This window comes from Hippocampus bargibanti, linkage group LG08 (genome assembly GCF_051943395.1).
Source record: "Hippocampus bargibanti isolate YZ-2025 linkage group LG08, ASM5194339v1, whole genome shotgun sequence".
NCBI classification, from domain to species: domain Eukaryota; kingdom Metazoa; phylum Chordata; class Actinopteri; order Syngnathiformes; family Syngnathidae; genus Hippocampus; species Hippocampus bargibanti.
In genome coordinates, this window is record NC_142741.1 from 23,386,731 (window position 1) to 23,411,208 (window position 24,478).

At 41.4% G+C, this 24,478-nt stretch overlaps 1 protein-coding gene across 3 annotated transcripts; it reads right to left on the reverse strand.

Moving 5' to 3' along the window:
• Positions 1 to 181: 181 nt before the first annotated feature.
• On the reverse strand, positions 182 to 23,182 carry dop1b (DOP1 leucine zipper like protein B). Of its 3 annotated transcripts, none has more exons than XM_089002447.1 (38): positions 22,989 to 23,182; positions 22,041 to 22,219; positions 21,774 to 21,955; positions 21,527 to 21,697; positions 20,855 to 21,044; positions 20,652 to 20,750; positions 19,978 to 20,101; positions 19,755 to 19,864; positions 18,516 to 18,627; positions 18,302 to 18,422; positions 17,753 to 17,872; positions 17,560 to 17,665; positions 17,248 to 17,484; positions 16,170 to 16,471; positions 15,033 to 15,418; positions 14,691 to 14,959; positions 14,459 to 14,611; positions 14,281 to 14,372; positions 13,023 to 13,213; positions 11,370 to 12,906; positions 10,624 to 10,723; positions 10,328 to 10,519; positions 7,795 to 7,917; positions 7,580 to 7,714; positions 7,433 to 7,488; positions 7,068 to 7,172; positions 6,902 to 6,968; positions 6,639 to 6,804; positions 5,550 to 5,632; positions 5,283 to 5,392; positions 5,051 to 5,200; positions 4,253 to 4,314; positions 4,040 to 4,168; positions 2,709 to 2,845; positions 2,578 to 2,633; positions 2,342 to 2,485; positions 1,152 to 1,284; positions 182 to 1,073 (listed from the first exon to the last, which is right to left on the reverse strand). In XM_089002447.1, the coding sequence occupies exons 2-38, from the start codon at positions 22,176 to 22,178 to the stop codon at positions 816 to 818; spliced, it is 6,846 nt and encodes a 2,281-aa protein (XP_088858573.1). In that variant the 5' UTR covers positions 22,179 to 22,219; positions 22,989 to 23,182; the 3' UTR covers positions 182 to 815. The 3 variants fall into 3 exon arrangements, with proteins under 3 accessions (XP_088858573.1, XP_088858572.1, XP_088858574.1); XM_089002446.1 differs by having other exon boundaries at positions 5,550 to 5,635; XM_089002448.1 differs by lacking the exons at positions 22,041 to 22,219; positions 22,989 to 23,182 and having other exon boundaries at positions 5,550 to 5,635; positions 21,527 to 21,692; positions 21,774 to 21,901.
• Between the last annotated feature and the right edge of the window lie 1,296 nt (positions 23,183 to 24,478).

The following is a 24,478-nucleotide window of genomic DNA, read 5'->3' on the forward strand; positions in this document are numbered from 1 at the left end:
GTGTCTGTGTGCTGGCTACAAAAATCTATTTATTCGAAGCAAAAGAACACATTTAAACAAGGGGTGACAATAGCCCTTGCTGTCGTAGTTTTCACTTGTAGTAGTGAGGCAGCTATCATAATTTTTGTTTGCTTCCCCCTTCTGTTTCATTGGGAAAAATAAAATGACATAATAGAACCTCTGAATTTCGAAGCATTTTTAATTTCAACTTTGACATGGTACTTCAACATCTGCAATAATTTACACAGTAACAAACATCTTAACATAGACAATGCTAAAACTGCAGGAATTGGTAAAAGCAATTTTGGAACACTTATATCACATTTCCCTTAATACCCCAAAAGGAATGTAAACAGCATAAAATATAAGTAGAAACAGGGGGGCAGTGAAACCCAAAAACAATCAAGAAGAACCCAAAAAGAAATACCTAAAGAATAGAACATTCTCCAGGTCAGACATTGGAACATGAATGTTTATTCTATAAAATCGGTACCGCTCGTTAGTTGCATTCAAGTACACAGATACTGAATACTTGCAAGGGGTGTACACCCCAACACCACAATTTAAGGTGCGGGTTGCAAAAAACAGCAATTAGAGAGGACAACATTCAAAATAGTCTAAATATACCCAACGCCCCCCCCCCCCCCAAAAAAAAAGCATAATTAAATAGTATATTCCACCGCCTTTCTGCTTTTTTAAAAATACAAATGTTGTGTATTTTTGTGCAGCTATGTAAAAAAAAACAATAATTTGCAGCTTTCATATGTAGAAGTTAACAAAAATGCACGGTGCCCATTTTCATAGTCTCAACCCATTCAATTCTCCATGTCATCCAGGAACTCTAGCTCAATGATACGTTCAAGCCTGTCCAACACGGCGTCTGCGCTGGCAGCTGGATAGTCTGCTACCCGCGCCGGATACAATGAGTGGTTATGAGTGGGCGGCCCCTGGAAAGAACAGCATAGGGTAAAAAGGAAAGGTAACAAGTGGGTGATTGACGACAAGGAACATTGGGTTAGAAGTGGGAATTCCAGTTGCTCTGTCACAGATTCCTCACTCAGTCCGTTGAAAGTCTGAAAAACAGGTGCGCAAAATTTAGTGATGTGATTTTGCATTTATCAACCAAGAGTTCAATCTCAATCTGCTTTTACCCCGTAACGTTGTCGTATTCCCTCTAGTATTCGGACAACATGGGGCTTGCACTCCTGTTCACCCTCGATCAGCGCACTCTCCGGACCACTGTAATGGTTGACATCTACTTCTGGAACAAACGCCCACCGATACCTGCACACAGAATGCGGTGCTTTTTATAAATCTTTGGTTGTATTTAATTGTTTTTCAGCATGATAAAAATACACACGTCTGAATGAAGTATTACTGTAGTCTATTATGCTTGATTTAAAAAATATACAGTAAAGTCTCGTTATATCGATATTCAAGGGAGTCCAAAAAATATCGATATAACCGGGACTATCGATATATCTGACCCTGTTTGCATGTAATTTTCTCCGTGCGTGCATAGAAATAGTATCGATATAACCGGGACTATCGATATATCCGATATCGATATAACGAGACTTTTCTGTATGTTTTGATTTGTTTTAAAATTGCTCAACATTGGTAATGAGTGTCCATTATTGTAATAATCCAATTAAATGCCTTACATTTGACCTTGCTTATTGGTATCATGTCCTTTGAGAGACAAATGATAGCATTTTGTGATATGGCTGTCTGATTTTTTTTTTTCAGATTGTATTGCTGTTGCACAAATGATTTTAGGGGAGTGACAGAGAATGTAGGCCACTGCCCTAACCATTTACTCATTCACTGACAATCGATGTTCAAAAATGTGTCCACTCCAGTGCCAGGGTATTTGTCATTTTCATTCAAATTGCAGGACCCACAGAATATTGAGTTTTAGGAATACATAAAGATTCAATGCAGTGTAAGAAACCTTAAAGTCGCTCCTTTCTTCCCCAAAAAAAGTTAATTCCTAAGTTATAAGGGTCTGGAGTTATTTGAGCCTGAAATGGGGGCTGGCTGTACAAAAGGCAAATGCTGCCCCCTCGTTGGAGGTAAAACATTGCCAGTGGTCTGACCAGCGCTTTATCAGCACCCCCACCCCCGGAAGTAAAAAACAAAATTCGGGAATGCCGCTCGACGTCCTGCTTTTCAATTCCTGAATACATTTGGGAATTGCAGTGCATGAGTTAATTGGATTGGTTTTGCATTTAATAGTCTCACAGTGGAGAAATTTACATTTCACAGCAGCAAAGTTATGAAAAATGTAACACCACATCTTTATATGATGACATCCCTTTTCCCAAATAAGAGTGCGTACATCTGAAAGAGTGGTATCCTCTCAGGGGGGAAGGCTAAGGATGTATCCAGAAACTTGCAAGCCGACAGATACATGTCCAACTCTTCCTGGGAGAAATTCACAGGAGCATTTCTATCGAGACCTCCGCGTACGACTTTAGATAGCCTGAGAACACAGTTATTCACAGTATATATAGCAGTTAAATATAATGACATGGTCATGATTCAGAGATTTAAAAATAATAATAAATGACTCACTTTGAGACATCTTTTTCTACCAACAGAGCTTTCTCAAGACGTGCAAATGCGCGAATCTGGAGGAAGAAAAAAAACCAATAATTACAATGATTAGACTGCATGGGCTGTGGTTGAACTTTTTTTATATTTACCAGCTCTGTGACCATGATCGGCCAAAGAGATGTCAGGTGCTGGCAGGAAATTCGCAGCAGAAGAACACGGAACATCAAGAATATCTGCGCGGAAACAGCTGGGCTGGGATTCATTCGTAAAGCCTCTGTGAGGCGCTCTGGTAGGGAACAATTTTGTTCACGTCACAACCCATTGATTGGAAATATAAAAGGGGAACATTTTTAAATTCGCTCACTCACAATGAACTTAACACTTACCAATGGTCATGATCAGTTAACAGACAGGAATAAATGAGTTAAAGGACAACCGACATCACTTTTTTGTTTCCGGACATCAGAAAAACGTTTTATAGCATCTAAAATACCCAAAACACGCAGTATGATATTTTTAGTCAAGTGCAAAACACCAATAAAAATGACTTAAAGTGCCTCAAAATCTGCAAAAAAAAATCAAGCTGCGAATTGGGCATTTTGAGAAAGTCCCGCCCCCAGTTCGTGACATCACGCCAAGATGTCTTGCATTGCTCGTGAAATCAAAACAATGGCTTCAGATTCGGAGAATATGCTTTCTTGTTACTCATCCAGTTATGAATATGATTCAAATAGTTCTGAAGAGGAAAGCATACATGTTTGCAATCGATTAAAGAATTTATTCCGTGCCATTTTGAGGTATGTGGGGGCGGGAAATGGAGCACCAAAAAGAGGCAGAAAATGGCGACAAAGGTCTGTGTAAGGAATTAATCAGCCTGTGGCAACGGGCTGATTATTTCCTTACACGGAGCTTTGTCGCCCTCTTCTGCCTCCTTTTGGTGCTACACGAAGTTTTCAGACCAAGCAAAGTACAGCAAAATGCATTGACGTGATGGAAGAACTGCTACAGTGTGTCCTTTTTTCAGTCAGGGGCGTTCCTTCAGTGACGTAACGTGAGGACTCGTCACCAACTCAAAAACAAGACTTCCGGAATATTCAGCGCGAGTCTTAAAATGTAAAATATAGCTATATGCGATGGAATCTTTGTAAAATCCGCTCAGTAGACATCATTTGAAGCCATTCTACAAATTATGGACACAACTTGTCCGGAGACGTCGGTTGTCCTTTAAACATTCATAAAAAATATTTGGTACAAATTGACATGCTCGTGACAAAGTATTTTATCCTCAAGCATTAGCAAGACGAGCTAAATTCATTCTTTGACCATGCTCAGAATTCTCAGCACTGTTACCTAAAATTAGCTTTCCCAATTACCGTGCCATTGGTTGCGGAGTTTCCCGAGCGTGTGTTAAATAAAAATTTGAGGCCGTAGGAGAGTATCAAATGACCCCCACTGTCCATAACATTTTGAAACGTCTCACCTTGAATGAGGGGTAGATAGAGATGATACTGATCGAGTTCTCCACTGAACATTGCAAATGCCTGTCGCTTGAGGAGCATGGGTTTCTGGTCGACATTGGCAAACAACTTCAAGGAACCACTTTGCATACCTACAAGAGTCCAAATCAAGTGCAGCGTTCATATAATTGTCCTTTCTCTCTTATCTACCAAGTCATCAAGATGCGTGTACTCACTGATGAGATCTTTAAACATGGTCTTCTCGTGAGTCAGTAAGTGGTCAATTATGGCTTTCCAACTGGATAGAACATACAACACAATGAGTTTTTTCTAGACATGACATTGTTTTGTTTGTGGTTTTCTCTAGCAGATATTAAGTAAGCATCAACACCGTGGAGCAAAATAAATAAATAAATAAAACATTAAAATTAAAGATGATGGGGAAATGTTTCTTTAAAAAAACTTTCAGGTGCAGGAGTGGGGTTGCTGTGTGTTAAACACAAAAACATATTAGAAATCGTGTTCAACATACAGGTATATATTTTTTTGAAGGAAACTACAAAGATAGGATCTTTAAAGTTCAAGCCTTCCTGTTTTGTTCGCAAATAATCTTTAACTTGGAATTTCACGGCCACAACAAGTTCCTGAAAAGCTGTACAGGTACTAAAGTAGCCTGCTTGCATTCCAAACCTGTCTCCTATTGAAAATGTTTGCATCATGAAGTCAAAAATACAACAACGGAGAGCTCGGACTGTCAAACGGCTGAAGCTATACATCGATCTGGAACAATCAGTGATCTGGATTCCCAAACATTTAATGAATGATATTAATGAAAAAGGTGGTAAACATAACCTTGTCCCAGCTTTTTTGGAATGTGTTATAGACATTAAAAATGTACTGATTATTTGTGTGTAAACTAAATCAGTTTCAACATTAAATATCCTGTCTTTGTTGAACGTGATTTGCAATTCATTGTATTTTTAAAATGTCCCAATTTCATCTGGTTTGTTTTTTATCTTAATGGTCACACTAACCTGGGTGCACAGGAGGCATCCATTGTGAAGAAAAGGGGATCCATGAAGAGCTCAAAAACCTCTTTCCGCCACGCTCTCTTGGTGTAGGCATAACCACTAAGGCTGCTCAACAGCTGTGCTCCTGCCTCAAAGCTGGGCATGTTGTAGGCACTTCGAAAAGACGAGGACTTCGTTTTAGTATGTAATAATCCGAAAGTAGCAGTCAATATAGGGTGAAAAATAAAATAGTTACCTGTGATTCTTCAAGTAGGGGAAAACATAGTACATGAGACGAGAAATGAGAGGCACTGCTTTCTCCTTCTCGTCACTGCGGTAAACCATATCAAGAAGTGGTGCCAAGACCTACACATTGAGGGGAAAAGTGGAAAAAAAGGACACATGATTCTCCCGCGGTAGCAAATTGTTGCGTACAGACACACACGCACTAACAAACATGAACACATACATTTCTTCCAACCATAATTCTAACATTTACATACACAGGATGATATCTACCTACCTCAGCCAGGAGCACAAGGGCCTGCACGCTGTAAACTGAGGGAGCCGAGGATGAAACCATGGTGCTGGCTTGAGCCATCGACTCTGCTTAATATAAATAAATAGCTTAATTAAGTAATGAATTAATTTAAAACAGAAAATAGGGTCATCTTCACATACAAAAATAATGTTTTAAGCTTGAGTCAGATCAATAAAAAAAATACAAATAAAGCCATCATGGCTCGATTAACGAGGGTGCCTATTCCATGCAGCCATTAAAGTATCAATAACAAAAAAAACCAACAAGCGCTAGACATGAAAAATGTCAGTATTTACAGTCAGTGCAATAATATTAACTCATTCACTGCCATTTCCGAATGTATTCAGGTTTATTTTTTTTCTATTGGTGGCGGGGAAGTGCGTTTCAAGCTTCGGTCATGGCAATGGTTTCCCTCCAATGAGGGGTCAGCAATTACTTTTTATATAGCCACCCCCACTTTCAATGCAGATAACTTTACAACCAAGTAAGCTCGAAATCAAGTTTTTTTTCTGAAGGAAGAAGAGAGTCTAAGGTTTGTTATGATGCATTGAGTGTTTATGTAGTCTTAAAACTCAATATTCTGTGAGTCCAGCAATTTGAGTGGAAATTACAAAAACCTTGGCACTGGAGTGGACACATATTTGCACATCGTCTGGCAGTGAATGTGTTAATTCAGGGGTGTCAAAGTCATTTTTTTGCCGAGGGCCACATTGTAGTTCTGGTTTCCTCTCGAGGGCCGTTATGAATTTGGGGAACCCATTAGAATGTTTAAATCCCTTCAAATATTACATATAGAGCACACAGCAAATTAATGAATAACTCGTATTCAAATCTGAAGTCAAGAATAATGACTTTTATTGTGGTTGACATCCAAAAATATGAAATTTTGGCTCAGATTTTAGCAATCATCATGGAATTTAACAAGTTTGATTTGCTTTCGCGGGCCGAAAAAAATGATGTGGCGGGCCGGATTTGGCCCGCGGGCCTTGACTTTGACACCTGTGTGTTAATTGAACATTAGTTCAAACAGCATTTGCTAAAAGCCCGAGAGGCAGAAATGTTATGTGTTACCACAGTGATCGCCATCCACATCCGCGTCCACGTCGTCGGGCTCATCCATTTCAGGGCACACCTGTGGCTGAACTTTGACTTCCAGGCTACGGCTCAGCCAACTGGTCTGCTCGAGAGACGAACCCGCGATTCCGCCCACAACCTCCAGGATACGTTGAGTAACCTCCTGCACCAATGAACCCATTTTTATCAAGAGCATCAGTCGCATTAGTTTCTCTTTTTGCTTTTTCAATCAAGTGCTTCAACGCTAGCTATCTTCAAACCTGCAGATCTCGTGTATCCTTCTTATTGTCCAAATTGGTGAGCCGATTGACAACTTCATTGAGGATACTGCAAGTGATAAATGTCATTAAAGCAGAGGGCAATTTTAATCAAACTCTGAAATTGCCGGAGTACTAATTTCATATTAATATATGTGCAAAAACTAACCCTAAGAGTAAAAAGTGACCAGGGGGAGCCAGGTTCAGTGGGATAGATTCCCGTAGTAGACTGAGGACAGGAGTGATGCTTTCTTGCAAGTCTTGTGTTGTAACACTGTGTGATCAACAATAAATCAATAAATATCATGATTTCATGACAAATTAATATCAAATATGAAAAATAATGGTTGAAAAAGTCGCAAAATAGAATGATGACCTGTTGAAAAGTTGGAAAAACAAACTATTTTCAAATTGTTGCATGGCCTGGCACTGCCACTAATCATTGTAATGAAAATAAACATACTTGGCACGTGATTTAAACCATAATGAAGTGTGGTTGAAGATGAATGTCGAGATGGATCTGAAGCGACTTACCTCTTGATATAAGTATAAGTGAACTGCAGCATGGGAATGTCTACCAAATTTGACTTCTAATTCATGGGAGACAGAAGAAGGTTTCTTACAAAAAAGGTGGTTGATAACACAACTTCAGAACATTTGTGATTTATTTATTTTTAATACCTGATCCCCTTTGAGCTGGTGTGGTTTTTTCACCACTTCCCGAACCAACTGTAGGACTGAGTCCGTGTGCAGGGTGTTCAATGATTTCACCAGCTCTACAATAGTTAGGTGAGACTCACTGGCCACATGTAAAACCTAACAAAGAAGCAGGGGCTCTCAAATCGAAACATTTTTTTACAGATAATTGTGGGCTCGGACATATTAAGAGTTCTCACATTGTTCGTGTGCCTCCTTTTACTCTTCCTGCTGCCCCAAGCTGCTCCCAGTGAGGCCATAAGTGGAATCCCGTAGTGGGCAGTCAGCGGAAACAGGAACTGCAATATCCGCTGCCGTAAAATCTAAGCAAACACACAGCAACATTGAGTAAAATTTACTTCTGCATTCAACTTGTGTAAATGTGATACATTGTAAGAATTAAAATAAAAATATATGTGGAGTATTTCAGTCACTGCAGCAACCCCACAATTAAAAAAACAGAACATTTATTTTTACTTACTAATTACTCCAGTCCTATAGACTTTACTATAGACCTGCACCCTGGTTCACCCCCCATCTCCGCTCCATCAAGACAAAGACTCGCCAACTTGAAAGACTTTACAGAAAGTCCGGGCTCACTATCCACAAGGACATGGATGCAACTCACCTTACCCTTTATAAGGACTCTATCTCACGCGCAAAATCGCTTTATTACTCTGGACTCATTGATTCAAATTCTGGTAACTCACGGGCCCTCTTTTCCCTCTATCACAAAATCACACAATCTCCTATCTCTCTCCCCTCACACTTTTATTCCTCTGAGACATGCAACACTCTGCTGATGTTTTTTAGCGAAAAGATCAACAAAATCCATCAGCACCTCGGGTCCTCTGTCCGCCCCCCTTCTCCCAGCCTTTCTACTCCTTCCAAACTTTTTTCCGCTTTTGCACTCCCCCATCCCTCTATAATCTCAGACATTATCACTAAATCCAAGAACTCCTCCTGTCAACTCGACCCCCTCCCCACTACCCTTATCAAGTCCTGCCTACCCTCTCTTCTCCCATTTATTTCTACCATTATTCACTCCTCATTATCAACTGGAACTGTTCCTATCCCACTCAAAACCGCAGCTGTCACTCCAATCTTGAAAAAACCTGGCTCAGACCCTAACGATTTCAATAACTTACGTCCAATTTCCCACCTTCCATTCATCGCCAAAATTCTTGAAAAGACAGTTGTTTCCCAGCTTCACTCACACCTCACTCACAATAACCTCTACGAACAATTCCAGTCTGGTTTCCGCCCCCGCCACAGTACTGAATCGGCTCTCATAAAAATCACGAATGATCTTTTTATGGCAGCCGATGCCGGTTCACTCTCCATCCTCATTCTTCTCGACCTGACCTCAGCTTTTGACACCATTTCCCACCCTATCCTTCTCGACAGACTTTCCACCCTAAGCATCACCCACACCCCACTCCGCTGGTTTCATTCCTATCTCTCTGATCGCGCACAATTCATCCAAATCAACTCGTTCACCTCACGGTCCTCTCTGGTGTCCTCTGGTGTGCCTCAAGGGTCTGTCCTGGGGCCACTTCTCTTTATTATCTACCTACTTCCTCTTGGCAATATTTTCCGTAAGTTTGGCATTCACTTTCACTGCTTCGCGGATGACACCCAACTCTACCTCTCCAGCAAACCCGACGCTTCTCTTCCACCTTCATCCCTCTCATGTTGCCTCTCAGAAATTAAATCCTGGCTTTCCCATAACTTTCTCAAGCTCAACAGTGAAAAAACTGAACTTCTTCTTGTCGGTACCAAATCCACCCTCCACAAAACTAACAGTTTCTCCCTCACCATTGACAGTTCTACCGTGTCCCCCTCCCCTCAGGTCAAGAGTCTGGGTGTCATCCTCGATAGCTCACTTTCCTTTCACTCCCATATTAATAACATTACTCGGTCTGCTTATTTCCACCTCCGTAATATTAACCGTCTCCGTCCCTCGCTCACCCCTCACTCCGCTGCTATCCTTATCCACAGTCTTGTCACCTCCCGCATCGATTATTGCAACGCACTTCTCTTCGGTGTCAATCAGAAATTTCTCCATAAACTCCAACTCGTCCAAAATTCTTCAGCCCGGATCATCACTAAAACCCCCTCCTTTCACCACATCACCCCTGTACTCCAGCAACTCCACTGGCTACCGGTTAAACATCGTATCGAATTCAAAATACTTCTGTTTACTTTCAAAGCCATCCATAACCTTGCTCCTCCCTATCTTTCTGACCTGCTTCAAATCTCTGTTCCCTCGCGGTCCCTCCGATCCTCATCCTCCCTTCACCTCTATGTGCCCTCTGCCCGTCTCACCACGATGGGATGCAGAGCTTTCAGCCGCTCTGCTCCCAAACTCTGGAATTCACTCCCACCCAACATCCGTAATATTGACTCCCTCCCTATTTTCAAGGCTCATCTCAAAACCCATTTGTTTAAAATTGCTTTCAATGTCTAATTCTCTCTGCTATTTTATTATTTATCATTTTACTTATGGTTTTATTGTTACGTGCTGTGTTCTATTGTTTTTATTGTAAAGTGTCCTTGGGTGTTTTGAAAGGCGCTTGAAATAAAATGTATTATTATTATTATTAAGCTCGCTCCAAATTGACTGTAATATACATTCAAAAATTTTGTTCTTGATCTATAAGTCACAGAATGGTTTTGGTCCTGATCAAAGAAATACTGATATAGATACATATGTAGGGAGAAACAACACACTTTGGTGCTTTTAAAGAAGACAGATGAACTGTGCTTGCTGCTTTGTGCAGTGTCAGGTGTCCCTCGCTTATGGGACTCTTCTTTCATAACCACACCCCATAGCAGCGCCATGCTATTGAGCATTTGCGGCAACGCCTCCAGCACGGCGCTGCGTGCGTTTCGGATGTCGACCGATTCACACACACCCAAGGTCTGATGAGATAAAGATTAGAAAAAATAAGGACAAAAATGAGTTACCACATGTCATAGGCATATAAGCTTGTGTTTATTCCATGTATAGTAAACAGGAGTCTCACCCGCTTGTTGTCCAGCAGACAATAATGTGTTATGGTGGTCAGGCCTTCGAGAAGGGTCAGATGATAGTCAGGTGCAATGTTCTCCCGCCTGCCAGTTACACTAAAGGAAGTAGAAAAGCGAATATGTCATTTCAAATGAACATAGTGCCAACTCCACAGTTTAACCGCCCAAGAGTTGTACAATTTGAAATGTATGTTCAAACAAGTCAAACAAAACATACAGTTCAAATCATCACCAAGAAGTGTTTTGCTTTATCTTTGCTTCGATGTGATGACACTACATCAAATTGCATCTTTTACAAACTGTTTTGAGTGTCACTGACTTGTTTGCTGAAGTTCGCGATTAACGGCAGGGCTCAGTCTCTATCTTTGTGAATAAGTATTCATAGTGTGCAGCCCTAATTCCGACACATAAAATTCAAATGGCACAACTTTCCTGGAGGTGAGTAGTTATACAGTAAAGTCTCGTTATATCGATATTCAAGGGAGTCTGAAAAAATATCGATATAACCGGGACTATCGATATATCCGACCCTGTTTGCATGTAATTTTCTCCGTGCGTGCATAGAAATACTATCGATATATCCGATATCGATATAACGAGACTTTACTGTACTTTGTTTGACTTTACTTTTGCGTTGCTAAAGTTGTATAAAAATTATGAATGTGGAAAAAATGTCATCTATTTGTCCTTTTTTTGGTGTTTGTGTCATGAGGTTCACAGGCATGTCGGAGTCTAACTGTACCTCTGATTTGTTTTTCCTCCATCATGCTCATAAAGCTTCACCAGTTCATCCAAGTTCCTGCAAATTTGATTGATGAGGGGAGCCACAATGATGCCCAATGAGCGGCCCAAGTACGGCAGAGTGGAGCACAGCAGTGCTACCCAGTGGGGGTGCATGGCATAGCCATATTGCGATTGCAGAGCCCTGGCGGCGGCGGAAACAAACATTCCCTGAGCAGTGATGGGGTGGCTTCGGACGTACTGGGCTGCCTTGATGGACTGCTGGAACATGACGGCCGTTTGCCAACCCCGAGTGAGGGGGTTACTGCTGGTCGGGGAATCCACGGGCTGACCGGGGGTCCCGCCGGATCCAGCCCCACTGGGCCAGATGTGGTATTCCAAGACTATGAGAGCCTGGAGGAGTTTGAGCAATTCCATCTGCAAAGGATATTGCTCCTGCCCTTCTCCTTTCCCAAAATTCACAAGACTCTCCTCAGACAGTCCAACATCTTCATCCAGCAGCTCAAGACCATTGGATGTTGTTCCCTTGTCTGTTCCTCTTTGGCTTATATACATAGAAGCTGAAAGTGTAAGTAAAGCATATTCCTGCACTTTACATCCAGTGAGGAGTTTGCGAATATGCTCCAGGCGACCTTCTTGTCCTTGTGCTATGCAAGTGAGCTGATTCACCATCCGCGTCAGCACTTCTACGCTCTTTACCTTAACCTCTCGATTGCCCTGCAAGTCAAAAGGCCCAATGCTCTGGTAGGATGAGTAATGAGAGCAGAGAAATCGTAGGCATAAGTTCATTAGCAGCTCTATGAGGAGAGAAGGGGGAATGGAGGGGGAGGATGACGGGGAAAGCAAACCACCATAGAAGTTCAGCCCCTCCTGAGCTTGCTGGTGACGCTGTAGGAGGTTGGAAACTAGGTTGAGGTGAGCGGCCGAGCTGGTGTCCAGAGAGGTAGATGAGAAGGCCTCCACTAGAGGGCATTCGGCGCTGCTCCTCAGAAGGCTATCGAGCAACGCCAAGCCTTGAAGCAGATGGCGCCAACCACCGGCCATCTGATACAGAAGCACATGATGGAACAAAGAACCAATGGCCTCTTTCTTCTCACGCTCTTGTTTCAACAGACGAGATCTGGCCATCGCCTCCAACTCCAGATCCTCGTCGTCCTCGCTCGACAGCGAATCGGACGCCTGCGTGCGCTCAGACTCCACTCTTTGCAAGCCGTTGACCATTCCTCCCTCCTCAGTACCAGAGCCGGAATTGTCCGTGGACACGTGGGCGCCGCAAGTGTCAGCCGATTCCGTGAGCTCGCTTTTAACAGCTGCTTCTTCATCCTCCTCTCCATCCTCCTCCTCTGTTTCCTCGCTCTCACTCCGTGATCCTGCTAAAGTGTCGCGTTGATTTGACAACTCGGGACCGCTGTCTAATTGTAGCCAGAGGGATTCTCGGTCTATGACATTTCGGAGATTTAAGGTGTTGCTTTCAGTAGCCGTGTCATCCGTTGCTTTGGCAGACCAGCGACTTCTGTTATTTAGAATCTTGAGGTTCCCTTTAAAATACACAAAAACATGTAATATGAAGAAACCGGAGCCCACTGAGGTTGACAAATATAATGACAAAAAATATATATATTCTGCTTAAAAACATAAACTGAGACAAACGAACCAGCTGTGACATTTTGTTTAATGGCCTGGATGGAGCACCGCTGAGTGGACGGGTGAAGAAGAAGGAGCAGGATGGGCTCTAAAATTCGGTTCACGTCATTGAGGGACAGAGCTCGCGCCAGCCAACACTGTGCAGCTGCACTTATTGAACCGTCCGTGCAACTTAGACTCGCCAACACAGCACACAGTGACCTAAAAGCAAGACAACCACATTTGTATTTTGAAACGATTTGGAAGTACAGTAAAGTCTCGTTATATCGATATTCAAGGGAGTCTGAAAAATATCGATATAACCGGGACTATCGATATATCCGACCCTGTTTGCATGTAATTTTCTCCGTGCGTGCATAGAAATAGTATCGATCTAACCGGGACTATCGATATATCCGATATCGATATAACGAGACTGTGTTTCATAAAAGAGAAAAATACAGAAAGTACAGTAGAAAATACAAAAAGACAAACTATGATTCACTTCCTGGTTTTGCCCATTTTTTTGATTCAACGCACACAGTAAATCCAATTTCATGGAGGACACAGACATATGGTGCTTTTTATGACTGAGAGGCGGAAATTGAGCGTATGGACGAATTTAAACATGAGATCAATTTGACAAACTAATGACATGACTTGGTCTGTTGCACTTTTTTAAAGAAGTATGACAGTTTGATACAATACAATACATGCTAATTTACATACAGTAAAGTCTCGTTATATCGATATCGGATATATCGATAGTCCCGGTTATATCGATATTTTTTCGGACTCCCTTGAATATCGATATAACGAGACTTTACTGTAGTGCTTTCACAACAGCTGCAGCTGTAACAAAGCACTTCTCATAATCGTCAACATCAAGCGAAATAATAAACACAACAGGAACATAAAAACATGGCCAGTTGTGCAATCTTTACGACTTTCCCCATGTACTCTATGATGCTTGAGTACATGACCAAATCACATTTCAGTCCTCTGACACTTCTATATGCATAGAAGACTTAGTTTTTATCTTTTCATCCGCCCCCTCCTTTCAATTTTGCTTCTGTAGATTGAAAATGCCCCCATATTGGGGCTATTAAAGGCTTTCTGATTCTGAGACCATGATAGATTCAGAGGCTGAAGGTGTTTCTGATTGACTGACCTTGCCCTCCTGTGGCGCGCAATGATAAAGACTTTCACTGTTTCATTAATACTCAAGGAAATTGATAAATGAATCAATGTTTTTGTTGTGATTGTGTTTAAATACTGTTTCCACAAACCTGTCAAAAGAGCGGCAGTTCCTGTTCAAGTGAATATCACGGGTCAGGTGCCAGAGGATCGAAAAGCGGTGGAGCCCTTCAAGCCGAACAGACTGATCCACACAATCACAAGAGCTGCTGTTTATTTCTTGTGTTATTTGCCGATGTCATCATTAAGCAGTTCGACAGGTATTTTCACCTCGTCCTTGTGCGACAGCGCCTGGCAGATAATGTCTTCACAGATGGTTGCTGATGGAGCCAAACAGTGAAGGCGGTAAAAGAGCTCCACGCAGGCAGTGTGCTGCTCTCGACGCTCTGTGTCCAGCTGGCTCCAAAGCACCATTGCGACCCTCTGAATCCAAACACAAAATGAAAACGTCTATTAGTGTATTTATTGATATTTGGGGGCTCGCACAAACATTTTGCTAAACCTGGTAAAAGTCAGTATCTTCCTGTATTGTGCTAAGCAAAGCAGGAAAAATGGGGGGCAGGGTGATCATCTGCATCTGCCCACTCAGCGGGTTAGAATCGGACTGGTAGCGCCTCTTCTTGTCCTGGATGACCAGCGCTAAGGACTGGGAATAGTTAATGAGCTCCAAGAGCGAGGCCGCTGCAGTGTACTGAATTTTATAGTCCCTTGACATGCAGCAGAGTATCATCAAGGACTTCAGCCACATGGGTAAGCTTTCTGCGTCACCTCCTGTGAAAGAAACACATTTGAACATGGTCGAACGGTGCCAGTGACACGCCGTTTCTCTATTTTTCTGCCTGACCTGCTTGGCCAAACATGTCTGTGTGGAGAGTCACGGCTTCTTCTTCAGTTAGGTAAACAGGGAAGGTGGTGCACTCCAGAAGCAGATTACAGGTAGCAGTGAAGGCCTGGCGACATGCCTCGGTGATCTCAGCTTTGCCTCGGGGCCTGTACCCAGCAGCCCAGTCTAGACAACAAGTGCGCTCTTTTTTCTTTTCTGATTTTCGGAACTCAGATACCGGCTCCTGTTTTAACTTGTTTGGGGTTAACAGCCCTCTAAGTTTGTCTTGAATTTCCAATCCTCCTATGCTTAGTAACAAAGTGTTGTTATCCACAGGGAGAGTCGTGACGTCACTCTTGGATTTTTCCTCCTGTCCGTCAATCTCCTCCACCTGTACCAGCAGGTGTCTAAAACACAGCAGAGAAAGGATTCGTGAAGATGAATTCAGTAAGATACACATAACTGGTCTTACTTTTTAGAATCACTGATGGTTTACGCTAGTGTCTCAAATTATCCTATATTAGGCTAAATCCTATCTATCGTCAAATGCTGACATCTCATTAAAGACCTTTTCATACTGCACTCACCAATGCGCAGAACGTCATCAATGATCATATTGATTTTGTATGTTTAGGTGGGACCACAGAACGCTATATCACATTGCAGTGCGAAGCAGGAAGTGGGAGTTTACCACGACAGCGACGCTCCTATAATTACCAGTAACTAATTAAATTTGATTTCCTATTATAGATCGTTGATCTCAGAAAGCACCCACAATAGGAACGGGGCTGGCAGAACGATTTCTGATATGCACCAATTTCTTTTTTTCGTGGTGCCATCCCCTAATTAGTACCGTGCTTGAGAACCCTCCTATGACTAATTTTATATGCAGTATTTGAAGCATAAAGTCCAATATTATCCGTTCATTGCAGATGAACGGTAGATGTGCTTTGTGGACAGAACGGTGACCTTGTGGTTTCCTCAACAGTCTGGCCTCTTTATGTGTGAGATTTGTTTGTTTCTCCAGGGACTCTTTATCCCCTCCACATTCCAAAAACGTATGATGGAATTTAGAGTCTTTCTGAGATGGCTGGGGAATAGTCCGGATTAAGGGATTATTACTTGAGTCCGTTTTTGATCTTTTGTCAAATCATGTACCTTGTAGCTATGAAAGCGAGGATTTCCTGCAGACATTGGGTTGTTGTGTCGACACTGCCACCCATTCTCCACGCTCCGTGCGCATTTTTGCACATCTCATTTCCCCTGGAGCCCACGGACGGTGGGAGATGCTGCTCGGATGGCGAGGCGCTGATGCCCAGACCGCTGTCCTCTGAGCGGAGTGTCGGGCAAACCCTGTCTGTATGCTCGTCCTCATTCACATCTCTGTTAAGCAGCTCATCTTCGTGGTGCGCGTTACCTTCGGCAACACCGTCTTCTGCCTCTTCTCCTTGCTCGAAATCCTGGAGATAAGTAGAATTTCCACATTACAGTAGCCAAATAAATCATTGACAGTGTCTGAAATAATGTCTGCCCGGACGCCCGGGGCGTGCAACTTTTACGTCGGGCGTACAACTTACAAAACGTCTCCACCCAGGTGGCCGACAACTTTTTTGGGGAAAAAAAGTTTTCTTTTTCAAACGAAGATTTTAAAATCGGAATTATTCCGATTTCGAAATCTTCGTTTGATTGGAATTTTCTGAATTTCGGTTCGTTTGGCAATTTGGATACTCGGCACAGCAGCCAATCAGGCTTCTGATTGGCTGCAGGCAATCGGGCAGGCAACTTTAAGGCCGGGCAGGCAACTTTTCAGAGTTGTCTGGCCTGGTGTCCGGTGTCATGAGTTTCAGACACTGTCATTGGTTTAAAAAAAACTGTAAAAAAAAGATCTAGATCCACTAGTGGTGCAAGTAAACCTCAAGTTCGCAAGTAGCTTTTAGGCCTGTTCTAAAAATAGCTCAATAGTGATGTGCCATTGTAATACTGTAGCAATATTGCAAAAGTGATCATAAAAAAAATATAAACACTGACAAGGAGTTCTAGATATAAACTGTATTGTTGTTTATTAGTATATATCCTCTTTTTATTGTTAAATCTGTCCAGATATCACACTGAGAGCATTGTGAGTAAATCATCATTATTCCAGTAGATATGCTGATTGTGCCACTTATGTCTGATGGTGCACTGTGAGACTTTTCTAAGACGTCATTTGCCACAATAACAGTTGGGAAACACAGACCTTATGAATACGTTCATCCTCTTCTTCCGTTTGGACTTCCATTCCTCCTGCGTGGGTTCGTTTCTCAAAGTCTATGAACGCCACAGGCATTTGGATCTTACTCAGGATTTTGAAGCATGCGCGCAGGCCCTGTGTGACATCTTCCAAGCGAACAGAGTCCATGTGGCCATGCAGGGACTGCAACATTGTGCCCAGCATTTCAGGAAGGAGGTGGGACTGGATATTAACATGGAGCTCCTGTGAAATAATTGGATTAAGAAAATAGTGTTTGTCAACTGGTCATGATACCATTCACGACTTGTAATTCTATACCAGAGGAAGAACATCAAGCAGAAAAATGATGAGAGTCGATATTTCTGTGACAGACGGAGCAGGACAACTGCTGTCATGCTGCAGCTTTGGTGAATCATCCATGTCACTGTGTGTATTAAAAATATAAATAAAAACCACATTATAAACCAGGTTTAATTCAAGAACTGTGTGAATATGAAACTTTCTGTCTTACCCGAGAGATCTACAAAAGCACTGAGTCATATAATCCCACAGGTATTCACTGTTCATGGAGCTCACAAGCATAGTCATCGTCTTTATGATCTCCGATGCATTCTTGTTCTCTTTTACCATGCTGTGAAAATTCAACACCGTCAAACATTAATGTAGGAAAAAAAACTCCACTGAGTAGTACTGTACTTCATATTTAAAGCCGTTGATGTGGGCCTTCCAGCTGTAACAATATTTTGTCATTTTGTTCACATATGTTGACACAATGACCTGAAAAACAACAACTGCATTGCAAAACATTTGACTTGAAAACAAACTCCTTTGACTAAAAACGATTAATAACTTAACAACACCTTTATGCCGATTACTTTGTTTTTTGAGCCAGTTATTTTAGCTGAGAAAAAAAAAATTACACTAACACGAGCAAGTCATTATGCATATGAAAGCTTTCAAATTTGGCTTTGTTTTACAGCCTGCTTTAGTGAGCAATAGGGGACTGCACCGATGCAAAGTGGAAAGGCCATTGACAGTTGTCTGTCTCTGCTGCCCTCACCTGGCTAATTGGTTGCCTGAGAGCCTTGAGCTGGCGATGGTATCCTCACCCAGCATCTTTCGGCAATAGCTGTAAAAGGCTCGCACCACCTCCAACAGCACACTGCTGAGGACCACTGGACCTGAAAACAGATGCCAAAATAAGTACGTACTCTGAAAAACAAGTTAAAGATATTGCACTTCAATATTTTGATGTCTTCATGTGTCGGACTTGCCTAACTCCGGTTTATCCAGCAGGGTAGTCATGATGCGAAAAGGCCTGAGGTAGCCAATCACATTCTCTGGTTTGCTCTCAACATCCTTCTGTTTGAGGATGTTAATCAGACCCTGAAGCCAAGGAACCGCCAGGTAAGAAGAAGAAAAACAAACACAAGTAAAACACTATGCAAATAGAGCGCAGCACATGTGATTGACATCTGAAGTCTTCAGTTGTGTATAATTTATTTTTCAAGGGTTGCAAGTCATTTTTTTTTCCTCAACCGCCAATGGCGAATGTTTTTTTTTTTTTTTTAATTGTGAAATCATGAGAAATACATGAAAATAAAAGAATGGGAATATGCAAATTTAGCATTGCCCAAAAATATTGTTTACCCCCCCAAAAAAAGAACTCGAAAAGTTACTTGAATATATCTTCTGGGGTAAATGCAGCTTGCCCCGACCACCTTTCAAATGAATATACAAGCAATACTTATAAAGCACCACAGGGTGATAGTCTTGCTCTGCACACACCATCCTGTTCCACATTTCAATCACGTGTTTACTGCAATTTGTTTTTAAATAATTTTATTTTATGTTCACTACATTATAAAGTGTTTTTTTTTACAGCTGCAGTTGTTGTGAAAGTGATCTGCAATTAATAACATTATATTTTATTTATCACATGGGGCTAAACTTCTTTCATACGGTACGGGGCGTAAAATTAAACAAAATGTAGTTAAGAAATTTGATATTTGCGAGTTGCTGATAGTTTGTGCCGAAAACAAATTAAAATGGTGGCCTTATTTTCTTTTGGAAAAATTGTTTTATACAAACAACATGGAAGTCAACCGGCGATATAATAGATTACGTTAGTACGAGAATTGTTTTGTTTGTTTCGGTGCATCGCACTAAAATAGAATATACCGGTAATAGAAATCTTGATTTATTTTATTACTGAGACTAAATTTAAATAAACGAAAATCACTCAATTCTGACTGCAATATTTATTCTTTTTTAATAGATTTAATTATTAAATCAAATATAGTTTATGAAAACAAAACTGCCATTCCAAGAAATGAGATGATGACAAACAAGTTTTTTTGTTTTTGAAAACTTGGAAGGAGTTGGACCTCTGAAAATGTTTATTCAACAAATAGTATACTGACTTATCGAAACAAGTAGGCGATAGCTTTTCCATGGGAATCAAATTCATTGAGACACACTTATAGATTTGGAACAACACACATATGAAGTACCTGCACAATCAGATGTTTCGAGTATGTGTTAAAGTAAAACAACATATGATCCTCTGCTGAAGAAGACAAGGTTGGATGTGGAGCAACCATTTCTCCTTTGATGTCTGTGCCTTGAAAAACAATCAAAAACAAACATTGCAGCAAAGTGAGAAAACTGGAAATTGACCAAACACTACGACAGGGTTTGTGAGTCAGCACTTAACAGTTTGTAATGATCCGTTACCTAGGAGCCATGCATAGAGACGGCGATTGAGGGACATATCCCTGCGGAGTAATGTAAGGGAAGCAGCAGAGACAACTGTGGTCATGTCATCGATGCTTGTAACGATGCTTGCCTCTGCTGGGACCTTAACAACAATAGAAAAAGACATGAGAAAATAAGCATTTGCCTAGTCCAATTATCGTTTTCATTGCACAATACCGACTTGGTTTACTTAGTTCTTCTTGACTTAGAACAACAGATTTGACAGCAGTTTGAGGGCCAAAACAAAATGGCCTGCTAATACACTCAGTCTAAAGGCATTATTATTATTATTATTATTATTATTATTATTATTATTATTATTATTGAAAATTGACATGTTAGTGATACTTACACAAATAGTTGGATCTCCAGAGTGATTGAACACCATTGAAGCATAAAATTAAACCAACCAAGTCAATTTTCTGTGGTCTGCCTATTCCCAAAAATACAATTTATGACAACTGCGCCTCAATGTATCCACCCATGGCTTGGTTGGCTAGCTTAGTTGAAGATCCAGAGCCACTTTTAAGCACCACAGACAACAACAACACCACATTGCTCGAAAGACCATCAAAAAAAGACATCGTATGCCACCATAAAAACATAGTGCTCAAAAACTGCACTAATGAAGTTGTTGTTTAGTGTATGTTTACCAGGGTTGTGGCCAAAGGGAAAAAGAAGAGCAGAATTTCCAGCATGTTCCTTTGCACCAGTACATTGGAGTCTTGCAAGGAAAGACACACAGACTTCATCTGTACAAAGACAGGTGCATTAGGAATAAAAAAAAAAAAAAAAAACATCATTTCTGATTTCATAGTGGATCGATTATATCATGTCCAAGAAGTGGAACGCTCACCACCAGGCAACGGTCATAGCCGAGCATGTGTTTCTGCTGTTGTAGAGGCAAGTTTCGGTCAAAGTGTGCGACGATAAAGATAGTAGCGGGAAGTCGCACTAAGGGGCTAATCAGTATACAACCCCACAGTGCTCCATAGAACACCTGCTGACCCACCAGCAAAGACAACTTAAGCAGCAGGGCATCGGTCCTGAACATAGGAATAAAACAGAACGCGTTTTAGTTTTTTTTAATTGGCCAGCCTAGTCTGGCCGATTAACAGATTTTCATGACGAGAATAAGCAGTTCAGATAATGTCTTTTTTAAGTCAATATTTTTGCAGAGAGAGAGAGAGAGGAGAGAGTGAGAATGAGAGCGAGAGAGACAGAAAGAAAGAGAGCGAGAGAGTGAGAGAAAGAGAAAGAGAGTGAGAGTGAGAGCGAGAGAGAGAAAAATATTTTTTTACATGATATGGGAAGGGGAAAAATATTCTGTTCTTTCAATGAAAATGGGATATGAAAATGAACAAAACCAAAACTAAAGAAATAAGCACTTGCAAAGTGTGATGCCCATTGTCATTTGTCTGAGGTGGAGGTGGATCAATGAACATCAGAAAACAATCTTTTTGTTGGGGAAAAAATATATACATATAAAATAAAAAAATAACCTTACAATGATCCTTGTCTTGCATACCTGTCATTGACCTCCAATCCCTCCTCCACGCCTGGCAGTAGTCCTGTTATGAATGCCTGAAGACTGGGCAGTAACGCCCTCTGCAGTGGCAGATAATAACGCTCGTAGAGAGTGAGCAGCACGGGCTTCACAGCCATGGCTGCATGACCCAACAGCGGAAACAAACCTGAGCTTAAAATGTCGACACAAATGCGTCATTCCAAAATGCACCTCAGGTGACACCTCGCTTCAGTAATTTTCTCTTTACCTGTAAATAAACAAATCCTTGGCCAGCCATTTTGTCCCAATGATTTTGAAAATGACTTCGTAGGTCTCCAAAGCCTTGAGGTGCACACCGCTGGGTAAAGCCGGGTGTAGGCACTGTGCCAGACGCTTGCCAATGATGAGCCTCTTTGGAAGGAGGGAGTAGCGGAGGTTACTCTGGAGGGCCTGGTGGGAAATGAGAATAAATAAGTCCCACTGCTCTATGTAGTGCTGTCCGACTATAATAGCCATCACTTTCAATGAGGTTTACCTTGTTGAGCTTGCCCAAGGAGGAGATAAGATCTGCCCATTCGCTGGACGATTCAAAGTTTCGCAGCGCCTTCTCAATGACCGCCGCGTAGTTACGATAGCGGTAGTCGTTCTGCAACTCGACTTCTTCAGGATCCATGACAGAAGTCAGTCAGGTGGCAGCATGTTGTCAAAATATGTCTGCAAAAAAACAAAACAAAACAAAGAGCCAAACTTTTTTAGGCAATAGGCGTGGATGGAAATTTCTCATATTGTCTCTGTGGGACAGCTTCATACCTGTGGGGCTTGGTTATGGTAAATAGAATTATGCAGGGTGTGTGTGCAACCTGACGTCAACGTTTGACCAACTTGCTGCACTGTGGCATCAATCTAAAACTGGCTACATGTTTCACCACACAACTCACTACCACAATTACACCACACAATGGACAGTGTCACTTGATTAACACTTTGCAGTATTCCCACCCCACTTGTCCACAGGCTACTTCAAGGGCAGACAACTACGTTCCTAGAGAACGGCAATCCTGCTTATTTTCGAATTTCCCTGTTCCAACACACCTGATTCAAATGGCCGCAATCCTCATTGTTTTTACATAGGTTGCTGATGAGCTGATTATTTGGATCAGAGGTCTTGTCAGCAGGAAAAGATAGAAAATATGCATGACAACTGCTCTCTAAGACCGGATGATGAGGCAACTGTTGGCTTCAAAACTGCATCTCGACTTGCTTAGTCTATTATATAACTCCAATGTAGATTAAATGGGGAGTCGGAAAAACACCACTCCCCTTGGAGAATAGGAACATTGCAATGGAAGGAACGTTTAGCTAACATTATTTTTTAAATAGATTTCATTTGTGTGTGGCTGTTCGTATCATATAAACCGACAAGGTGGTATGATAAGCTAAGCTAAAATAGCCGTGTATCAGGTGCATCAATGAAATGACTCACCGAATAAAAAATCGAGTTGCGGCGCAAGCTCGGTCGTTTCGAAGAAGCCAAGCAGGAAGACGTGGGTTTTTACATTATTTCGCCTTAAAGTCTTATTTTGTTTAATATAAATAAGTACACATTACTTGCTTTCTGTCAGTAGATGAGCACATCAAAACTAGCGAACCTGAAGCGCTCCTTTCAGTTCAGTCATGTCTGGGTGGTATGCTTCAACTCAGCTGATACACAATTGACGAGCGGACTGTCCCATATCCGAATACGTAACATTTGAAGTGTAGAGCTGACCAGTAATAAGCGTAACTTGAGAATAAAAACACTTCCAACATAAAACACATGAATTTTAATCGGCAATAAAGCATTTTATAAAGGAGGCACCCTTTTAATTGATGTAGAAAAAAACGCCATCAGACCCCTCTCTCGGTTATGGTACAGTCCAGGATGTGCAGTGTTTACAAACCTCTCACCTCGCTGTGAGATATTTGTAAGCAGTTTATTGAACCCGATCTTTAGTGCATTTTTTCTTTGAGCGTTTTCATTATGTTTTCATCATACTTCACACCGTTTAATAATGTGTCACCGCACGATCTAAGAAATAACGAAAAACATAGTTCGTGCCCAAATGTGCACCCTTCTCACCGAACACAATTCATTGGCTCGCACTACTGATATAACAACTATACGGTAGTCCGCAATCCTTTATTCTTCAGCATTGAAAGGCGCTTATAAATCAAATGTATTATTATTTCTGACAGCCAAATCACGACTAGTCGCGTATCACGTCACCGCGTATCCACCATGCCGCATATTTTCAATTAAATACAATTATGTTGTGACTGTTATGTGATTGCTTTAAAAATCGCTATTAAGACATGTCTTCATGCGGTTCACAATACATTATGGTTTACATTAATCTGTCGATTCTCGTGTCCACGAGCATTTTGGGGAATATTGGATGTCATGCATTTACTCCCCCTGGAGAGTCAACACAAAAATGGCGTCACCACATAATCGTGATAAAAGGGAACATAATGCACATGTTGACACAACCCTGGTGTTCCACACTAAAATTGACACTGGCGACAGAGATGATGAAAAACACGTCACAATGGCTCACGACTTTACCATTATTCTATTACAATAACGAATATAACGCAATTGCACTTATACAGTAAGGACATAATGTCAGTACTTTCCCCTATCTGTTGGTATAAGAAATTGTGGAGGAGAAAAAAGAACTTATATGTTAACACAACCTAGAACAAAGAACAATCACTCTGGATCTAATTTTCTACACATCTGTTCATGTTGATTGAGTTTGGACAGAAGCTGCTATTCTGTTTCTTGTGGATTTAGTTATTTTTTTCTCTAATATATTTGATTCCATTATTTCAAATGTTTTCCATTTTTTATGTGAAACCATCTGATTTTTTTTCCTGGAATGTTGGGCTGGCATGTGTGATGTAATGCTTATTAGGTTAAAGTACAGTTTG